At 44.2% G+C, this 20,444-nt stretch overlaps 1 protein-coding gene across 4 annotated transcripts in view; it reads left to right on the top strand.

Moving 5' to 3' along the window:
* WDFY2 (WD repeat and FYVE domain containing 2) overlaps nt 1-20,444 on the top strand; it is a 175,746-nt gene that overhangs the window by 126,100 nt on the left and 29,202 nt on the right. For all 4 annotated transcript variants that reach the window (XM_067713040.1, XM_067713039.1, XM_067713041.1 and 1 more), the window contains exons 5-6: nt 604-754; nt 7,173-7,285. In XM_067713040.1, coding sequence (XP_067569141.1) covers nt 604-754; nt 7,173-7,285 — 264 coding nt within the window. The remainder of the gene's footprint in view (nt 1-603; nt 755-7,172; nt 7,286-20,444) is intronic.

Below are 20,444 nucleotides of genomic sequence, written 5' to 3' on the forward strand. Positions count from 1 at the left end.
TCACAGAAAATTCACCTAGAACTTTGTTGTGGGTTTAAAAGCAAACCTTCATCAAAAGGAGAACAGTAATGCTCTTTGCTTTTTTTCAAGCTTAAATAAACAGACACCAGTGAGTTTATTAGCAGAACGTTGTTCCTAATGTGTTTTGTAGTCACACTGATCTGCCTTTCTCTAGTCCAGCAGTTCTAACATGTCTGAGAGAGGTGGTCCAGGCCCTTTGGGTGTTAGGAAAATTTTCTTTCTTTTTATAAAAATTAATTAATTAATTATTTTTTGGCCACGCCACGTGGCATGTGGGATCTTAATTCCCCAACCAGGGATCAAACCCACATCCCCTGCATTGGAAGCATGGAATCTTAACCACCGGACCGCCAGGGAAGTGGTTGGGGAAAATTTTCTTATGGAAACGTGGATGTGGTCTTCTCCAGGGGCATGCCTGTCCCCCTGATGAGAACCACTGTTCTAGCCCTTGTTTGTAACGATTATCTACTGTTCAGCTTACTCTGGGGTGGGGAGGAGGGAATGATGCATCTCTGTGGACCATGCTTTACCAGCCTCTTGTAGGATGCTTTATGGGTTGTTTTCTTGTCTCTTGGCTTTTAGCGCATCAGAGCAGAGTGACGATGATCCTGTTTGTCCTGGAGCTGGAGTGGGTGCTGAGCACGGGACAGGACAAGCAATTTGCCTGGCACTGCTCTGAGAGTGGGCAACGCCTGGGAGGTTATCGCACCAGTGCTGTGGCCTCAGGCCTGCAGTATCCTTTGCTGGACAAAATCCCTTGGTGGGAACTTAGCTGTTGACTTCTTTCTTTCATGAACATTTTGGGTATGTGCAACTTGAAAGTTTCTTGTTTTATTTGCTAGTTGCCCTACTGATTAAGATGCTTATAAACTGGGCTTCCCTGGTGGCGCAGTGGTTGGGAGTTCGCCTGCCGGTGCAGGGGACACGGGTTCGTGCCCCGGTGCGGGAGGATCCCACATGCCGCGGAACGGCTGGGCCCGTGAGCCATGGCCGCTGAGCCTGCGCGTCCGGAGCCTGTGCTCCGCAACGGGAGAGGCCACGGCAGTGAGAGGCCCGCGTACCGCAAGAAAAAAAAAAAGTGCTTATAAACTTTCCTAACACATAAATCATCAAGGGTCCTCATGTAGGTGGAGTAAAGTAATTTCACCTGAAATAAGTTACTGCCGAGCAGGTTGTGGGTCTGCTGTGATACAAAGTCTGACATCTAGACAGTACACAGCCCAGAATTGTGAGCCTCAGCTGTCAGAAAGAATTATGGAACATGGAGATAAAACCGTCAGTGAAATACAGTCTTTTATTTTTGAACAGAAACAATTTACACATAGGTATTAAGGTTGGAAACATTCCCATTTTGGTGCCTGGCAGAAGAACCACAGGATTCCTGTTCATTTTAAGAATATTTATTGAGAGGCCACCATGCCGGGACCAGAGTAGGCTGACTGGTACCTACACAGTAATGCTACGCAGTCTTTGTTCCAGGTACCAGACTTTTCCAGGATATGTAGAACGATATTAACTCTTATCTCTCAAGTCTCCAGGGTCCATGTGCTCGGTGTGAACACCTGCCAATGCTGGGTAATCCTCACATCCAGCCCCCTGGGCTCCAGTGAACCCAGGCCTGACAAGTGAGAAGCCTGTACTGGTGATGCTACCGCTCTGAGGAGTAAAGGACCCTGAGTTTCTTCTTTAAAAAGCGTAGAATCTCTCCACCTTCTGACAGATGAGGAAATAGTTATAAACAGATCACTTGTCTGCAAAAGCAGGATGAAACAGTAAGACTTGCTTTCAGATTTTCATCTAGTATTTATATGCCTGTTCAGTGATTTGCAACCACCTGACAAAGTATTGCACCTTGCTGTTTCCTTGCAGACATGTGGCAGTAGTTCTGTGTGTGTGTGTGTGTGTGTGTGTGTTTAGGCTAATGTGACTCTTATTTTCCAACTGGAAGGGCAAGATGAAGAAACTGAGAATGGCCATATGGAAGGCTGTAAAAGTGGCATGTTACCAAGAAGACCAGAAGCAAGGGCGACAAGGAATGGAAATCAAGATCACTTATCGGGCTTCCCTGGTGGCACAGTGGTTGAGAGTCCGCCTGCCGATGCAGGGGACACAGGTTCATGCCCCAGTCCGGGAAGATCCTGCATGCCGCAGAGCGGCTGGGTCTGTGAGCCATGGCCGCTGAGCCTGCGCGTCCGGAGCCTGTGCTCTGCAACGCGAGAGGCCACAACAGTGAGAGGCCCGCGTACCGCAGAAAAAAAAAAAAAAAAAAAAAAAAAGATCAACTTATCTTTGAGAGGGTGCTTAAAGAAAGAAACTCCAAAGTTTACTTTCTAAAAGCCAGTTCAGACAAGCATAATGCTTGAATTGAAATACATGAACTCTCCTGCCAATGGATTAATGATTTCTTGTAGTGTTAGTATTGGATCTCCCTTAGAGATCATCCATCCAGTTTCTCATGTACAGGTGAGCCAGCTGAAGCCCAGAGAGGGTCACATGCCTTATCTGCAGCCACCCAGCTAGTATGTAGGAAAATCACCACCAGAACCCAGGTCTTCTGCCTTGGACTGCTGGTTTTTCCCATTATACTGCATTATCCCTCTGAGAACAGAACTAATGGCATCCATATAATTTGTTCTTAACATGCTGGCTTCTATATCACTAGCTACGCCTAGTGAGGTATCTTCTGTATCACCTAACCAAACCAAGGAGTATAGAAAAAAATACAGATCTTGCCCTTAAGAAGTTTACTGTTTAAACGATCTGAAAATGAAAACAAAAAACAAAAAACCCCACAAGTACACAGAATTAAACTTGTCCTGACTCTTATAGTCTTTGACTCCTCTCTTCCGGCATCTCCAAAAGTCATCTTCATTTTTCGACTCTTCTTTGCCATGTGGTTTACCAAGCAGAAAAAAAACATGTGATTGGCTATCAGAAACTTGTGTGTGCAGTGAAAGCCTCAGGCTTCCTTCCCCAGTGCAAATGACCCTCCAGTCCAACCTTGCTATTAAGGTGGAAGGCAGCTGCAATACTGCAGACAGAGAGTACTGGTGATGCCTGGTGAGCCTTCCAGAAGACTCCCTCACCTCTACCAGCTCTGCCTCCTTAGCTCCAATTCTGGAACCACAGTGCCAGCCCTTGCACCTGGGAGCATCTGTCTGCCTGGTATTTTCCCAGTGCCGCATGCTGATGCATAACAGCACTGCTTTTGCAGCCGAGACCCACGCAACTTTCCCAAGGCTGCAGGGTTTTTTCTGGGAGCTGCCTGATGCATAGATTGTTAACGGGCAACCCATACAGTGTTGGGGTTCGCGTTAAAATTCAGTTTTTAAACATGCTTTTTTCATGGGAACCCTCCTCCATCACCTCACCCCTCCTCTTCGTTCTGCCACCTTCTGTACTTACCGGTTCTTGGTTTTTTGGTCTTTTTGGTTTTTCAGTTTTTTAGTGATAAGGAAAGGAAGAAGATCTGTTAAAATAACATAAAATGTTCAGAATAATATTATGACCCCTATTTCTCTTCATAGTGGGCACTGGTGGTGTACATAAGAGTTTTCTACAGACGGATTGATTCTCTCCCATCTACACCTCAAATAGTCAAGCCAACAAGTGATAGAATAAGTCAGATTGACATCACCCTTTTTCCTCTTCTTTCAGGCCTCTTAGCAGAGAAGTAAATAAGCAATGAAAGTAACCAAAATTCAAGTAGAGAAATAAAGGATGACAGAGACTGACTAGTTCACAAGTTGAATTATCAATTTCGGAATCACCTCAAAATCTTTGTTGCTTTAAGTGAACTAATATTCACTTAACTATTTAAGTGAATATTAAGTGAACTATCATGTTACCAACAACAACAATAAGAAGAAAGTGAAGGTGAGGAAAAAGAAGAAAATATCTTACCTTTGCAGTCCCTGAGAGTTTACATAGTACTTCTACATAATGTTACTTTGTTCACTATCAAAACATAAAGACCTAATTCTCAATTTTCACTTGTAGAAAAGCCTCAGAGAGGCTCAAAAAGATTAAGAATAAGAAACCTTCTCAAGGTCACATGACTGTTAACTGGCAGAACCAGGATTAGAACTAGGGTATTAAAATCTTTGAGCTAGCCCTCTGCACAACTAGATATAGCAGAACGGAGGTATTTCCCAAGGGTCCCATGGCAGGCTGATGTAGGAAATAGAACTGTTTTCCTTCCCCACTTCAATTGCTGGTCTTTATTTTTGTGAATACTTTACCTAGCCACACCTTTCAGTCTGTCATTTGACCAAGTTTTGGTCACATTTTTCATGCTTCCACAAAACTAATTCAGGTACTCTTCATTTTAAGAATTTATTCCTGTTGGAGATATTTCCAAGATGTCACCCTATATAGTCAAATGCCTTTCCACCAAGCGTTCTCTTCTATCTATTCCTATTCCTATATGTGTATTTAAAAAAAGAAAATAAATGATTAGTTCACATAATATTTCTAATTCAAATTTAACATTATAGCATACTTCTTTTTTTTTTTTTTTTTTGCGGTACGCGGGCCTCTCACTGCTGTGGCCTCTCCCATTGCGGAGCACAGGCTCCGGACGCGCAGCCTCAGCGGCCATGGCTCACGGGCCTAGCCGCTCCGTGGCATGTGGGATCTTCCCGGACCGGGGCACGAACCCGTGTCCCCTGCATCGGCAGGCGGACTCTCAACCGCTGCGCCACCAGGGAAGCCCCTTTACGTCATTTCTGTACTTGATTCTTCTGGGCTAAAAACCTTTGTTCCTAAACATCAGCATAATTCTTTATTTGCTTTATCCCGTGGTATATTTAAGTTGTTTTAAATAGTAATAGCAATATTATAATAGAAAGACTACTGAATAAGATTTTAGATTTTTTTTTTGCAGCTTTCTTTGTCCTGAGAATATATTCTACCAAGAATGTATAGTCAAAACGCTGTGTTTTAAAGTCACTTGAAATAATTCTTTTAACTCTGTGGTTATATCAGCAAGTTGACAGTAGGTTTATTCACTTTACTTTGTTGTCGATTTAGGGGATTTTAAAAAAATGTATAAGTATTTTTCACATGTACATAATTACAAGATTCCATAATGGAAACAATGTAATGAGAGAGAAGTCTCACTACCACCCCTTTCCCGTCAGCTTGTTTCTCACTTTTCCACTGGCAGCCATTTTTGATCAATCTTGATTTATCAAAGTGCTTCCTTTTGTAAACATAAGCGCGCGCACACACACACACACACACACACACACACACTTATATTTATGTTGCCCTCTTTCTTACATGAAGGTAGTGTAGCATATAAACTTCCATAAACCTTGGCTTTCCCCCACACACACTTAATAATATATGCTAGAGGGACTTCCTTGGTGGTCCAGGGGTTAGGACTCCGCGCTTCCAGTGCGGGGGTGCAGGTTCGATCCCTGGTCGGGGATCTAAGATCACACATGCCGTGGGGTGCAGCCAAAATTTTTTTAAAATAATAATAAATATAAAGTTAACAGAAGGCTATTAAGGCTGTAACATCTAAGTCTCTATTTAAAAATATATATATATATACATACATATATAATAATATATCCTGGAAATTACTCCATGTCAAATTTCCCAGCTGTGTAGTATTCTTTTGCATGGATGTATCATAGTTAAGAAGTCCTCTTTTGATGGACTTTTGGGTTGTTTTCAAATTTTAGCTCTTACTGTAATACGGAGTGAATAGCTTCAGGCATGTGTCAATTCATATTTTGGCCATTGTGCCTCTGGGGTAGATCTCTACAAGTAGGATCGCTAGGCATTACCAACCAGGGAAGCTCACTAGAGACTCAGGGCCTTGGGTAGTTACTGGAGACTGACTGGCCACACAGGTACCCTCTTCCTGCATGTACCAAAATTCCAGACTCCCATAAGGAGGCCTTCCCTGGTGTCCAGTGCTTAAGACTCCGTGCTTCCACTGCAGGGGGCACGGTTTCGATCCCTGATCAGGGAACTAAGATCGCACATGCCGCGTGGAGTGACAAAAAGAAAAAAAAAAATACCAGACTCGCAGAAGGAAAGCAGGTGTTTAGCATAAACCATATTGTTTGTACAGTTAAGGCACAGTCAGCCACTTTTGTTTGTTAATGGTGGGAACCCTCCTGAAATCCAAGTTCCCAGGTGCCATGCCAATCTTGTAACAGCAACCTTTCAAAGGAGAGCCTGCTAGGTTAATTTTTTTTTTTTTTTTTTTTTTTTTTTGCAAAGTACCATTGTCATTTCTTGAACCATCCATTCATGTATCTTGCTTGTTTTTTATTAGGTTTGTAATCTTCTTCTGGATTGCTCTTTTTATATTAGGTATTTGGGCCTTTTGTGACATCAGTTGCAAATATTTTTTCCAATTTGTCTTGTGCTTTGCTTATTGCATTTGTTTGTTGTTTGTGTATTTGAGTCGTAGCTTTTTCCACTCCAAGGTTATAAAGGAACTCTCCCATCTAGAACTTCTATTTTTCATTTTTTACATTGGAGTTCTTCCTGGTATAAAGTGAAGTACAAATCCTGTTTTGTTTTTCCAAATGACTGGCTCAGTTTGTGCCAACTTTTCTTTTCGCCCTTCTTTTCCTTATTCATTTGAAAAGCCACCTTTATCAGGTATGTACTAAATTTCTGCATGCTTTGGGGCCTATTTCTAGACTTTCTTTTCTGTTCCATTGGTCTGTTTGTCTAAGCACCACACTTTCGATTAAAGAGACTTTATAACATGTTTTAATATCTGGTAGGGCTAACCTCCCCCATCACAGTACCATATTACTCTTATTTTCAGAATATTCCTGGCTCTCCTTGCTTATTGATTTTTCTATGTGAACTTTAGAATGAACATACCTAACTGTAGGAAAAAACCCACGTGTTGATACTTTTATAGGGATTATATTAAATTCATAAATTCATGTTGTGAAAATTGACATGTTTATCATGTTGGGTCTTACCGTCCAGTAAGTAATGTCTTTCATTTTGTTATGTCCACTTTTTGTGTCTTTCAGCATTATACTCAAGTTCTCCTCCCGTGAGATTTGCGCATTTCTTTGACATTTATGTTTTTTCTGGTGTGTGTGTTCAGGGCGGGGGCAAACCATCCACTCACTTTTGAGAAACGATCCTTAATGCTTACATGATAGATTTGATGTTGAAACCCGGCATGTGTTTATTGGTGACCACTCAGGCCAAGTAACCATCCTCAAACTGGAGCAAGAAAACTGCACCCTGGTCACAACATTCAGAGGACATACAGGTGGGATTGAAAGCAGACCCTCCATGTGCTGCTCTCACAGTGACCTATCGCCCGCTGCATGTTCTGATGTTCACAAGATGTGGTGTGCAAGTGACGAGGTACAATCTGGGCTTGTGCAAAGATACACGTGATGCGTGTGACTGATTTCAGAATGGTTCAGTAAGAATGGTTCAGTAAGATACAATGTCAGAAATTTTCTCCATCAGTCAAACAAAAGAGCAAACAGTCTATTTCAAAAATGGTGGTGATGTGGTTCTTTGTCATGCTACGCTGGAGAAAGCCCTTGTTTGCATATGTTAATGAGACATTGTTTGAGGCTGTGTGGCAACTGCACAAACAGTTGGACAGAAGGACAGCTGCCTCGGTCTGTCCTTGCCATCCTTGGAGCGAGAAAATGGTATGCAAGACAGACTCCTACTTCCAAGACAAATGAAATGAAAAATAGATTTGTCGTGGGTAGCTAGCCTACATAAAAAGGTACAAGTTCCTCTTTAATTTTCCTTCCTCTGGGGCTCTTTTCAAGGCCCCCTTTATGTTACTGGTCTGCTCAAGGTCATTTAAGCAAGGTGACAGACTGTATCCACACTTAACCTTTGAAAGACTTGAGTAAATGATGATGACTAATTTTTTACTAGTATTTTTAACATGTGATGTTGACCCTGGAGAATGAATAACTGCCTGTTTTCCTGGTTCTTAACGGGCTTTTGTGTCTTCTGCAGTTTACCAGCCCATGATTCAGTATAGAACAAGGTTAATATTTGAGTTTAGACGTCATATAAGAACAAAAGTAGGTGAATGAGGATGTAAAATGGGATAGTATCTAGCTCATAAGGGAGTTCCTAAAGGGAAAAAGAGCAATGCAATAAAGAGAAAATTGAATCCAGGGGAAAGATTCATAAAAGATCATCTTAATTATCTACACCTGAGGCAGGAAGAGCACATAGAAACCTCCCCTGTGGATAGAACCCAGGTCTCTCCTGATTGGATTTCTCTTTTTAGCCACCTACACTCTGACCAAGCCTGGCCTGGTGGGGACCTGAAACTATCTCAGGTCAGGACTGTCTCACTGCTGAGTTCAGTCTCCTAATCCTTGGCTTCCCTAAGCCCTTAACTCCACCTGCACTTGTTCTTGCCCTTGTTGAGGAGTCCTTCCCTTGATCCCTCACTGCCCAGCATCTCTGCCCCATCTTCCCTTCCTCTCCATCGCTTCAGCCACACGTTGCCCTGCATTCTTAGTTCAGGCCCCCTTGTTCCTCCTTGTTGGTAAATTTCACCTGTGGTTCAGAGTATCCACGTCTCTCCCGCGCACTCAGCCGCGGAGTCTGCACTCGGGTTTGGGGTCACAGCACGAGCCTCAGCTCATCGTCCCCAGTGCAGAGTCGTCCTTCCAGTCCAGGCTCAGGAGTTGCCTCACAGCCCCTCATGTAACCCGGCTCTAAGTCCTTCGTACACAGTATGCTCCTTCTCTCAGTCCCTCAGCAGCTTTTTCAGACCTTCCCCGCTCTCCCTAGGCCTCCTTCAAAGAAAAACAGAGGTTATCAAATACAAGCTTTTTAAAAATGTTTATTTCTTGGCCACCCCATCTTCCCTCCCCAACAAGCAAGCTTTTCCTTCGCTTTCTCCTCATCGCTCGCCCTCCCGCCTCATGCTGTCCTTGGCCCCAGACTCATCCTCCTGGGGGTCTCCACATGGAAAGTTAATTTTTTGGTCTCCCTTTGGACCAACTCTTCTCAAGTTTCTAACATGCTGAGTTCCCTGCCTCTGTTAAAAACAAACAAAACCCCTCTGATCCCATCTTATTTTCTTCACAGCAGTGCCGCTTTTTTCCTTTGTTTTTCAATTGCAGTAAAATGTACACAACTTAAAATTGATGCTTTTGTCCATTTTTGTGTTCAATTCAGTGGCATTAAGTACATTCACATTGTTGTGCACTGATCACCACCATCCATCTCCAGAACATTCTTCATCTTGCAGAACAGAAACTCTGTGCCCATGTAATAACCCCCTCCCCCCAGCCCCTGGCAACCACCATTCTGCTTTCTGTCTCTGTGCACTGCATATGAGGGGAATTGTGCAGTATTTGCTGTTCTGTGACCGGGTTAGTTCACCTAGAGTAATACCTTCACGTTGTCGCAGTTAGCAACGCGTCTTAAAAAAGTTATCATTTTCCCAGCCGTTTCGCATTCTTCCCTCCCGTTGGCTTTCCCACCACCTGCAATTTGGCTCGTCTCTATCACTCCTCTCACACTGCTCTCCCCGAGGTGGCCAGTGGCCTGCTGGTAGCTAAATACAGTGGACATGTTTTTTTTGTTTTTTTTTGTTTTTGTTTTGCGGTACGCGGGCCTCTCACTGTTGTGGCCTCTCCCGTTGCAGAGCACAGGCTCCGGACGCGCAGGCTCAGCGGCCATGGCTCACGGGCCCAGCCGCTCCGCGGCACGAACCCGTGTCCCCTGCATCGGCAGGCGGACTCTCAAGCACTGTGCCACCAGGGAAGCCCGGACATGTTTTAAACTCTGTCCTGTTTAACCTCGTGGTAGCGTTTTACATTGTGGCCATTCCTTCCTGCTGTGACTGCCCTCGATTGGCTTCTCTAACACATTTCCTCCCACATTGAAGTCTCTGACTGCTCTTTCTCCTCTCCTTTGGGGTCGTCTTGGTGGGTTCTGCCTGGGACCCTTGTCTCTTCACCTCCTGGGCTCTCCCTGGTTGACCTCGGCCACTACTGCCAGTCACAGAAAGAAAAGGCATAGGGCTTCCCCGTGAGCCACAACTACTGAGCCTGCGCGTCTGGAGCCTGTGCTCCGCAACAAGAGAGGCCGCAACCGTGAGAGGCCCGCGCACCGCAATGAAGAGGGGCCCCCGCTTGCCACACTAGAGAAAGCCCTTGCACAAAAACGAAGACCCAACACAGCCATACATAAATAAATAAATTTAAAATCATGGGCTTCTAAGAAGACCTCTGCTTAAAAAAAAAAAAAAAAAAAAGGCATAGTCATTGTTCTCGAATTCCTCACAGCCCAGTGAGCGAGACAGAAGCTAAACAGTAATTATAGTGCCTGAGGGCCGGGGTGTGTGGAGGAGCGTCTGGGGCACGGGAGCAGCACGAAGCGTGTCCAAGAACACGGAACGGCGCGTTGCGGGGATGGGCGTGGGAGTTGGTCAGGGAAGGTCTCCCCCCGGGGGTTGGGGGTAAGATATGACTTCGACCTAAGATTGTGGTGGAGGAGTAAGTGTTGAGTTCATGAAAGAGAAGTAGGGAGAGCAGGGCAGGCAGAACAAACCAGCGTAATCCAAGGCCTGGGGATTTGCAAAAAGCGTGGCTCTCTTGGGAGCGCCTAGTTACTCTTTTTGGCTGGAACACTGAGTGTGGGGGTGGTGGGTGTCAGCCAGAAAGGAAGTGAGAGTCGGTTCAGATCACTGAGAGCATTATCCTGACATCAGGGGAAAACGGTGAAAGAGTTTTAAGCAAAGAAGTTAACATGATCGGATTTAAAAGATTGCTCTGGTAGTTGAGAGTGTGATGGGAGAGCTAGTAGGAAACTGTCCCTCGCAGCGTGGCTATGGTGATGGGAGAGCGGGGAGTGGATAGACGTGCGGTAACATTTTAGAGGCCGTGACAGGCTGGAGAGTTCCCAGATTTGGTTGAGGCAGAGGTGGCTTTCAGCGTGACCTTCTGGCTCCTTAGAAGTCAGACGTTGCCCAGAGCACAGATAGGAATTCCCCGAGTTCTGTACTGCTGCCTCTGGGTCAGGAAAGGGGTAAGTAGGTGCTTCTTACTGCTGTGAGGTGAAAAGGTGGCCCAAGGATTTCATGGTTTCCGGATTCGTTCCAATATAAAATACTACCCGATGTTGTATCTTATCTTTCTGAAAGAATGTAAACTATTTTCACATGATTTCATCATGAAATATCTTTGAGGAAGACAGGACGTAGCCCAGGAAGGTTGTTATCTAACACGAAGGCAAATAAATGTAGCAGGTCACCTATCTAATTTGTTATTATTCCTAGACAGTAGTATCTACCCATCTCCAGTCTGGCTACAGCACAGGTCATTCATTTAAAGCTAGAACAAGGGCATCTGAGAGATTCCACGATGATGCAAACATTGTTGAGCTCTTCCTATGCAGTAAGTCCATCTGGGCCCTGGGAGGTCCCAAACTCAGCCAGACACAATTCTGGAGAAAGGGGCTGTGAACGGAGAGTTAGTTTTAACCTCCTGACTCCCTTACCCCCCCAAACAAAGACCTTAAGATGAACCTAGATCCATTAAAGAGTGATCTTGGGGATCTAATTACTCCAGATCCAGACTCAACAGCAGACAAGTCTTCAGCCATTCACCCATCACTCTCTGTTACAGTACAGAAGGTCATATAAAAATGTGAGTTAGTGGTGGAATCTTCCTAACAGCCATACCCAGAGGCCAAAACATGGCACTAACTAATCCATGGGGATTTAGAAAACTAATTTTATGTTCTTATGCTCCCTCTGCTGGTTTTATTTCTGGAGCTAAATGCCAAATATCATAGTTCTTTGATATTTCTGCAGAAATTAGAATATATTTCTGCCAAAACGTCACACGCTGATTTGAACAAAGAGGAAAAATATCAGATTTTGGCCACTGGAAACTACTAGTATCAATAAAATCTTTTTTTTTTCTTCTAAGAATTTTTTTGGTTAGTATGAACATATTGGAAATAGGAGGGCTTGAATGTGAACCGCCCAAAGCATACTACTTAACGGAAAATTAAATCCAGACTTGTTCATTGACTGTTAGGAGAAGTATTGAAAGTAACAGTGTAGCTATAATAAAAATAACTAAAACAAGGACAGGCACAGTTTAGTGCAAATATGTAAGTTCAGATCATTAAGCTGAAAGCTTAATTTTTGTTTACAGTAGAGGCTTTCACATCTAATAGATGTGGATTTTCATCTAGAGTCCGTCAGGTCATTGGCTCTCCATGTGATGAGTGGTGCCCCTCATCAGTGAATGAAATCAGCCTAGTCCTTGCCCTGGTTCAAATCCCGCTCATGGAATTAAAGCAATAATTGGAAATACTATGCGTGTAACAAGTGTTGTGAAGCCCCGAGGCCACGCATGGGCTTCTTTGGGAACAGTTAACAAGAGGGCTTCTTGTCCACAGAGTTAAAGGGGGGCTTCTAAGAAAGTGATGTTTAAACAACACCTTAAGAAGACTGAGGAGTTACCCAGGTGGAGGGAACATTCCAGACCCCGGATGTAGGAAGCAGGTTTGAAGCCTGCAGTGGGTAAGTGTGAATGGAGTCCAGTGGCCTGTGTGGAGAGCCAGGGGTGAGGGATACAAGTTGACGTCCCAGGCAACGTGAAGAACTTCGGATGGACATTGTTCTCAGGCAGAGGGAAGCCAGCGGTGGAGTTGAGGCAGGGTGGTAACGTGCTTTCCGTTGTAACGAATCGTGGTAGCAGCGGGTGGTGGACTGAGTGGGGACGAGGATGGATGTGAGGAGGCCTTTTAGAAGGAAGCTACTGCCGGAGTCCCTGGAAAAGGGGACTCCTGTCTGGACCGGGAGAACAGCAGCGGGTGTGGAGAGTAGAGGAGGGGTTCAGGGTCTGTTTAGGAGATGAGTCAGCAGCGCTTGATGATTGGTTGAAGCAGGAGTGGCTTCCACGTTTCTGTCTGGAACATTTGGGTGGACGGTGACGCCATTTACTGAAAATGGGAACGGCAGAAGTAACAGCAGCTTTGCGAGAGAATGTCGTGGTGCTTTAAACTGAACATGACCAAGAGGCCTCCTTGAGGAGGCGGCAAGGAGTCAGCTGGATGTCCCGCTGTGGGTCTCAGGAGGAGGGTGTAGCCTAGAGACGGAGCACATTTACCTTTCCAGAAACACTCATCACTTCAACCTGGAGCAAAACGCAGTAACTGAAAGGTTACAGACTCTTCAAGAGGCTCCGTGGTCTGAGGACTTCCTTGGCTGCCTCTCCTCTGGCCGCATTTTGTCTGCACACCCGCACCCTGCACGCGTGGTGGGATGTGCATGGTGAGTTACCAGGTCGCACTGGTAGAGACAGAGCCAGCAGTTTCCAGCCCTGGCTCTGTGACCCTCCACCTCGTCTTTAGCTTTTGCAAGATATGTTGTAAAAGTCTCCAAAAATTAGCTCACTGAGCATTTGGTAACATGTATGAAATTTCTAAAAATGTTTATACTCTGATCTGGTTCCACAGTTGGGAAACTCTTCTAACTAAATCAGAAATGGGAATAAAGTTTTATGTATAAGAATGTTCATCCTAGCAAAACGTATAATAGTTGAAAGTTAAACAACTTAACAGTAAGTGAAATAAGGCACACCCATGCTTTGGGATATTATGCAGCTGTTAAAAATTCCACTTAAGAGAGTATAAAATAGTATAGATAAAACCTTGACTTTTAAGAATGAATTCATTTATGTTAAAAGTTATTCTGTCGGTTATATTGTGGAGGGCCAAGGCAGGGAGAAGCATATAATGAAACCATGAGGGAGAGCTCTGGAGCGGAAAGCTGGAGTGAAGGACAACGAAATGGAATAAATGATTTTTGTCAATTAAAATATCATAAACCCCGGAAACCCACAACCATCGCAGACCTGGCTCTCATTCTCCATCCTGGTTATGGGTCGTGCAGGGCGAGGAGGTTGGCCCGGGTGTAGACGGAGAGGGCGGAGCATTGTGTCTGCACTGCTCCGCGAGCTGGGCTCGCTGAGGTGGCTGACTCGCTGCCGCCAGAGGCGTCGGGTGGAAGGGGCTCTGCTGCTCATCAGGAAGCTGACAGAGGCAGCAGTCGCCGCAGAAAGAAGAGACTTCCCGCCCCATTCCTCTGGGCTCCTCTGTGTCTGCCAAAGCCTCTGTTGTGACGGCTTATTGCTCTCCTTTATCGTCCTCCCGTGCTGCTTTGCCATTCAATTAACGGGCCAGGTGAGTAAACATACACTGAGCACCTCTGGTGCACCCAGCTCTGTGCACTGTGCTTGAATACAAAGATGTGGAGCCTAAAGTCTACAGTGGGGACAGATTTATAATCCAGCAAAGTCGGATCCAGTGAGTGATGGTGACATTTAGAGACGTGGGCAGAGGTGGGAGCCTCACCTAGATTGGGGGTGTTGGAGGGAAGGCTTCCTGCAGGAGAGGGCACCTGAGTTGCACCTTGAAGAGGGAGAAAAGGTTACCTGGGGGATAAAAGGTAGGTCTGGTGCTCCAGGCAGAGGGAGCAACCACGTCTTGTGAGAGAACGGCTCCACCAAACACAGTGTGCGTGTCCTTCTCGTTCCCAGAACTAACATTGTATATTTGTGTTGGTGTAGGGTCTGAGTCTTATTTGTTTTGAATATATCCACAGAGCTTAGCACAGTGCCTGCCGTATAGAAGATGCTCAGTACCTGCTTATTGAACTGATTTGAAATGAATGCTGTGATTTACAGTTTATAAGCCAGCCTCCAATAGAGACCGGTTGTTAGGTCATTTACATGGAACTGGGATGGGACCACTGGGTGATTATTTTGCCTCCCCAGTCCCATCCTGTTTCCTGTCTTGCAGCTTTTCCTTCCATCTTTCCCACTTTTCCTGAAGCCTGTGGTGTAACAGTCTGAGCCCTGGGAGAGTCTGATGAATATGCCCTGGCTTGCTTTAACCTGGTTGTCTGTTCACTCTTCATGACTCTGTGTTACCAAGAACTCCCCTTCCCAGCTCGGACTCCTTGCAGCCTGATGTGATGTGCAAAAACTAGAGGTGGACCTTGTTTCTAAAACTTTAGTTGATCTTATGATGGTTGAGATAGCATGGGAACGCGCTGGTCACTGCCTTAGGCTAACTCAACAAAAAACAGTGTCACAGAGATGGTCCAGATGAGGTCTCCTGCACTATAATCATAGCTCACGTTTATTGAGTGTTTCCCATGCACTAGGCACTGTTCCATGTGCTTATATGTATTCACTCATTGAATCTTATAAATTTGTTTATTTTTAATTTTTTTTATTTTTGGCTGCACACGGTATTTGTTTTTCTCTTTTTGGCTGCATTTGGTCTTCGTTGCTGCACTCGGGCTTTCTTTAGTTGTGGCAAGCGGGGGCCACTCTTCGTTGCAGTGCATGGGCTTCTCATTGCGGTGGCTTCTCTTGTTGCGGAGCACGGGCTCTAGGCGTGTGGGCTTCAGTAGTTGTGGCTTGCAGGCTCTAGAGCGCAGGCTCAGTAGTTGTGGTGCACGGGCTTAGTTGCTCCGCGGCATGTGGGATCTTCCCGGACCAGGGCTCGAACCCGTGTCTCCTGCATCGGCAGACGGATTCTTAACCACTGCGCCACCAGGGAAGCCCCACTCATTTAATCTTAACAAAACTATTATCATCCCTCTTTTATGGATGAGAGTTCTGAGGCTCAAAGTCTTAAATAACTTGCTCAGGGTCATATACCTAATAAGGGTAGAGCTGTCACTTGAGCCTAGAATCTGGTTCCAGAGCCTTTGCACTTCTGATACCGTATATCAACTTCCCATTTCTTTGTCATAAACCATCCTTATCCCATAGTCACCAACAAAGGCCAGAGGGCCTGCTTCTCGTGGTGCAATGCTGGTAGATGTTGGTGTGTATTAGTTAGGAGAAGCTGAATGGTGTCTATCACCTGGCACATAGAAAACCCTATTTAAGTATTTCCATGTTTGTTTGGACAGGATGAACAGCCCATCCAATTCAGTCTTTAAAGTTAAATAAGCCTTTCTAACCATTCTTTTTACCAGTGCCCACCATTATTTAAATCTAACACCATGTTTTAAAGAACCTGAGCCACCCATTTTACATGTTGTCTAAGTCCATTCTGGCCGCCATAACAGAATACCATAGACTGGGTGGCTTATAGACAACAGAAATAACATTTCTCACAGGTCTGGAGTCTGGGAAGGCCAAGATCAAAGCACTGGCAGATTCAGTGTCTGGTGAGAACCCACTTCCTGGTTTCTAGATGGCTGTCTTCTTGCTATAACCTCACACAGCAGAGTGGGTGAGGGAGCTCTCTGGGGTCTCTTTCATAAGGGCACTAATCCCATTCATGAGGTCTCTGCCCCAGTGACCTAATCACCTCCAAATATTGAATATGATTGGGGGGGGGACACAAACACATGTTAAATGGGGAAATCATATATTTGTCATCTTTCTCTTTTCTGTCCCCCTAATCCTTAACTAGTCAAGCAAGACCATCTCCAAAGCTTCTCCTTGAGATGAGCATTCCCTGACTTAACAGGTATGAGTAGTGGAATAGGTGAAGACCAGCACAGAAACAACACTGGTCAGCCAGGAAAAGAGATGTCATGTGCCTGTTTCATGTCCTAAGAACAGGCAAAGGACAGTCATTCATGTACTTCCTCCTTCGTTCAATCATTTGCTTATTGAATGCCTACTGTAAGGCAGGCAGAATTCTAGATCCTGTGGGAAAAAGCCAAAGCCCTGGCCCTCCTAGAACTTATATTCTGTTGGGACAGTAGGCAATGCTCTGAAGAGAAATACCATAAGGAGGAAAGTGGTAAGAGTGGTCAAGGGAGGTCTCTGAGGAGGTGGCATTTGTGAGGGAACAAGCCAGTGATAATCTACGGGAAGAAAGTCACAGGCAGAGGCAACAAAATGCAGAGACCCAGAAGTAAGAATGAACCTGGCCTGTTCTAGGAACTTTGGGAAGCCCAGCTGACTGGAGCAGAGCTAGTAAGGTGGGGGAGGAGAGAGAGGGAAGCCCCTATAGTGGCAGAAGCCAGATCACCGAGGGCCTGGAGAGAACTGTGGGTTTTACTCTGAATGGGATGGGAAACCACAGGAGTGATTTAAGCAAGGGTGTCATCATCTGCTTTGTGTTCTTCAGTGATCACTTTGGTGGAGAATAGACAACAGGGACAGGAGTGGAAGCAGGAAACGTTGTATGAGGCTAGTAGTATAATTTCAGAATTTAAAGAAGGTGCTGAGAGTCCCATCCATCCTTCACCCCTATTCCCCACATGTTAACATCTTTGAAAATTACAGTACACGTATCAAAAATCAGGAAAACTTGAAACAACACTGTTCTTTAATCCACAGACGTTAGTCACATTTCTCCGGTTATCACACTAATATCCTTTTTCTGGTTCAGAATCCAACGCACGACTACACCCCACGTTTGGTGATAATGTCTCCTTAGTTCCCTTAACCTGGAACAGTTCTTCAGTCTTTCTGTGCTTTCATGACCTGGACATTCTTTATTTTTAAAGATTTTTTTTTTTTGATGTGGACCATTTTTAAAGTCTTTATTGAATATGTTACAATATTGCTTCTGTTTTATGTTTTGGTTTTTTGGCCCCGGGGGCATGTGGGATCTTAGCTCCCTGACCAGGGATCGAACCCTTGCCCCCTGCATTGGAAGGAGAAGTCTCAACCACTGGACCACCTGGGAAGTCCCAACCTTGACATTTTTGAGTACTAGCCTGACTGTCCTTCCCCCCTAGAAAGTCTCTCCATTTGAGTTTTTCTGATGCTTCCTTATGGTTAAATTTTTATAAGAATAAAACAAAAGTGACGATATGCCTTCTCAGTGCATCATATCAGAAGGCACATGATACTGATTTGTCCTCTTACTGGTGATGCTAACTTTGATCGCTCGGTTAAGATGGTGTCTGCCAGGTTTCTCCATTGTAATCACCCTTTGTAATACATCAGTATGTTGTGAGGAAATACCTTGAAACGTTGAAACTATGTAAATATTCCGTTTCTTATCATATATCTGACAAACTAGAGTACTGTATTTGTATACAAATCTTTTTACATTTGGCCTTAGTACCATTTTTCATAGTTAATTTTGTCAATTCTTCCCCTAACCCCCTTCAGTGAGGTTGTACCACTTATTTGTAATATGGCTAGGTTCACTTGTTTCTGTTCATATTCCATTTTGGGTTCTCCTTCCCCCTCCCCCTCAGCAACACACACACACACACACACACACACACACACTCCTAGTTTTTATTTTTTACTTGTTTTCGAGTATGTGAAATAGTAACATGATTCCAAAACTCAAAACCAAACCAAAACAAACAATAAAAAGTGTCTCTCCTTCATCGCGTCTCCATTCCTATTCCCCAGCCTCTCCCACACACCTGCTGTAGTTAATAAATCTCAGGAATTTCTCATCTCCCCTTTTTTCTTAGATGAGAAGTAGCATAATGTAGATATTCTTTTGCACTTTGCCTTTTTCCCTTTACAGTATAGCCTGGAAATCATGTCATAGCCATCCAGCAGGTCTTCTCCATTCTTTTTCATAGCCGCATAGTACTCTGTGAATGTACCATAGTTTTATTTGCCCACTCTCTTATATGAGCATTTAAGTTGTTCCCAATGTTTTGCTATTTCAAACCATGCTGAGATGAATAGAGTGTGTATTTTGGTGTATTTGATGGGAGCAGGGACAGTATCTTCAAGATAAATTCCTGGAAGTGAGAGGGCTGGATTGAGAGCTCAGTGCATACGTAGTTTTGTTGGATATGGCCTTCCCCATGTTACTGGTTTGCATTCTCATCGACAGTGTATGAGAGTGCTTTTTCCCCCAGAGCCTTTACAACAAAATGTGTGTCATACTTTTTAATTTTCTAGGCAAGAATTTTAATTGTGGCTCATACAAGGATAGTAGCAATGGAGATGGTGAGAAGTGCTTAGATTCTAGATACATTTTGAGGGAAAAACCAATTCAGAGTTTATAGTGGGTTGCTTTGGAGGCTAATGAAACAGTTTTCCAACCAGGGTTCTCTCTAATTCTGTTTAAGTATTAGGCATCAATATTAACAGTGTAAAGTAATAGCTTCTTTTCACTTGTCTGACATTTTTGAAGCTTTGGGTGACTCTCACCTTCCTCTTGGACCAGCCTTATTATAATATCCTAGTAATTCTGTGGCATTCTAGTAGGTAATGGTACTGCTCTAACAAATAACTTTCAACATTTCAGTGGCTTAATGCAAAGGTGTTTTCCTCATGCATGTAACAATCCAGTGCAAGTGTTCCTGTTCTTTTCCATGTGGTGATTCAGGGTCCCAGGCTCCTTCTAGAATTTCTCTGTGTCCTGGCGTCTTGGAGTCCTCCAGGAGGAAGTATAAAGAGAAAGTGGAAAAGGAACGTCTTAACTGCCTCGGCCTGGGAGGGATGTGTATGACTTCCACGTACTTTCTGGGTTCCCTTGCTGAGAACTGGTCACATGCCCCCTAGTTGCAAGAGGGGCCAGTTAATGTGGCCCCTGTAGGAAGCAACTTTCCAGGGAGCGCTGTATATACAAGAAGAGGGAACATGAATTTCAGTAAACAATTAGCTGACTCTACCACAGATAGTTAACAAAGTGAGTCATTCTAGTACTGTGTGGGAATAAACATTTTGCACGATGGAATGCATATCCTGAAGCATTACATTCTCAGATACTGAAGGAAGGTTAAGGGTCGGGGGATGGGTACATGAAGTTTAATAACAGGGAGAGAAGATGAGTTATACAGAAAGAGAAAATATTTAGCTTTGAAAGGCTAAGTAAGCATAGCAGAGGAGTTCCAAATAACGAGATTTGTGGATGAAAAAGCGATTTTTGTGTCTTCATTCATCTGCTCTTTCGTTCATTCAACAGGTACCACCAGAGCCTGTTTGCTGCTGGCCCTGTGCTTGTTTTGGGGTGGGAGTGGGGGAGGGAAGAGGAGATGGGAGCTGCAGGGGGTGGTCAGCACAGGTGCACTGGGGGAAGTGGTGTGTATTCTTACAGGGACAGGAATGTATACAAGCAGAATGTTGTGCAGGTATAGGGAGAAGCTATTAAGCATAATCCAGGATAGTGGAGGGTTTTTTTCCTTTTGACCTTGAAAAAATATCTTCTGAGACATTATATGAGAGAAACTTTCCTAAAAGCTTTTAAAGTGCAGTACTTCATTAGAACAAATTGATGATCTAAAGAAGAAAAATGTCGGATTCCAACAAATAAGAAACAACTTGTATGTTCTTTTCAGAATATAATATTTTTCAATAAAAATGAGTAAAAATTTCTCATATTCTTAAGTATTCATAAGTTTTGTGCTCATCTTATACATAAAAAGTTACTGTTGTTCTCAGTACACAAGAAGTTTGATTTATGATGGGACTGCCAGGGAAGAAAATCTGTCATAATGTTTTATAGCCAAACCA

Source organism: Pseudorca crassidens, chromosome 18 (genome assembly GCF_039906515.1).
Source record: "Pseudorca crassidens isolate mPseCra1 chromosome 18, mPseCra1.hap1, whole genome shotgun sequence".
Taxonomy (NCBI): Eukaryota; Metazoa; Chordata; class Mammalia; order Artiodactyla; family Delphinidae; genus Pseudorca; species Pseudorca crassidens.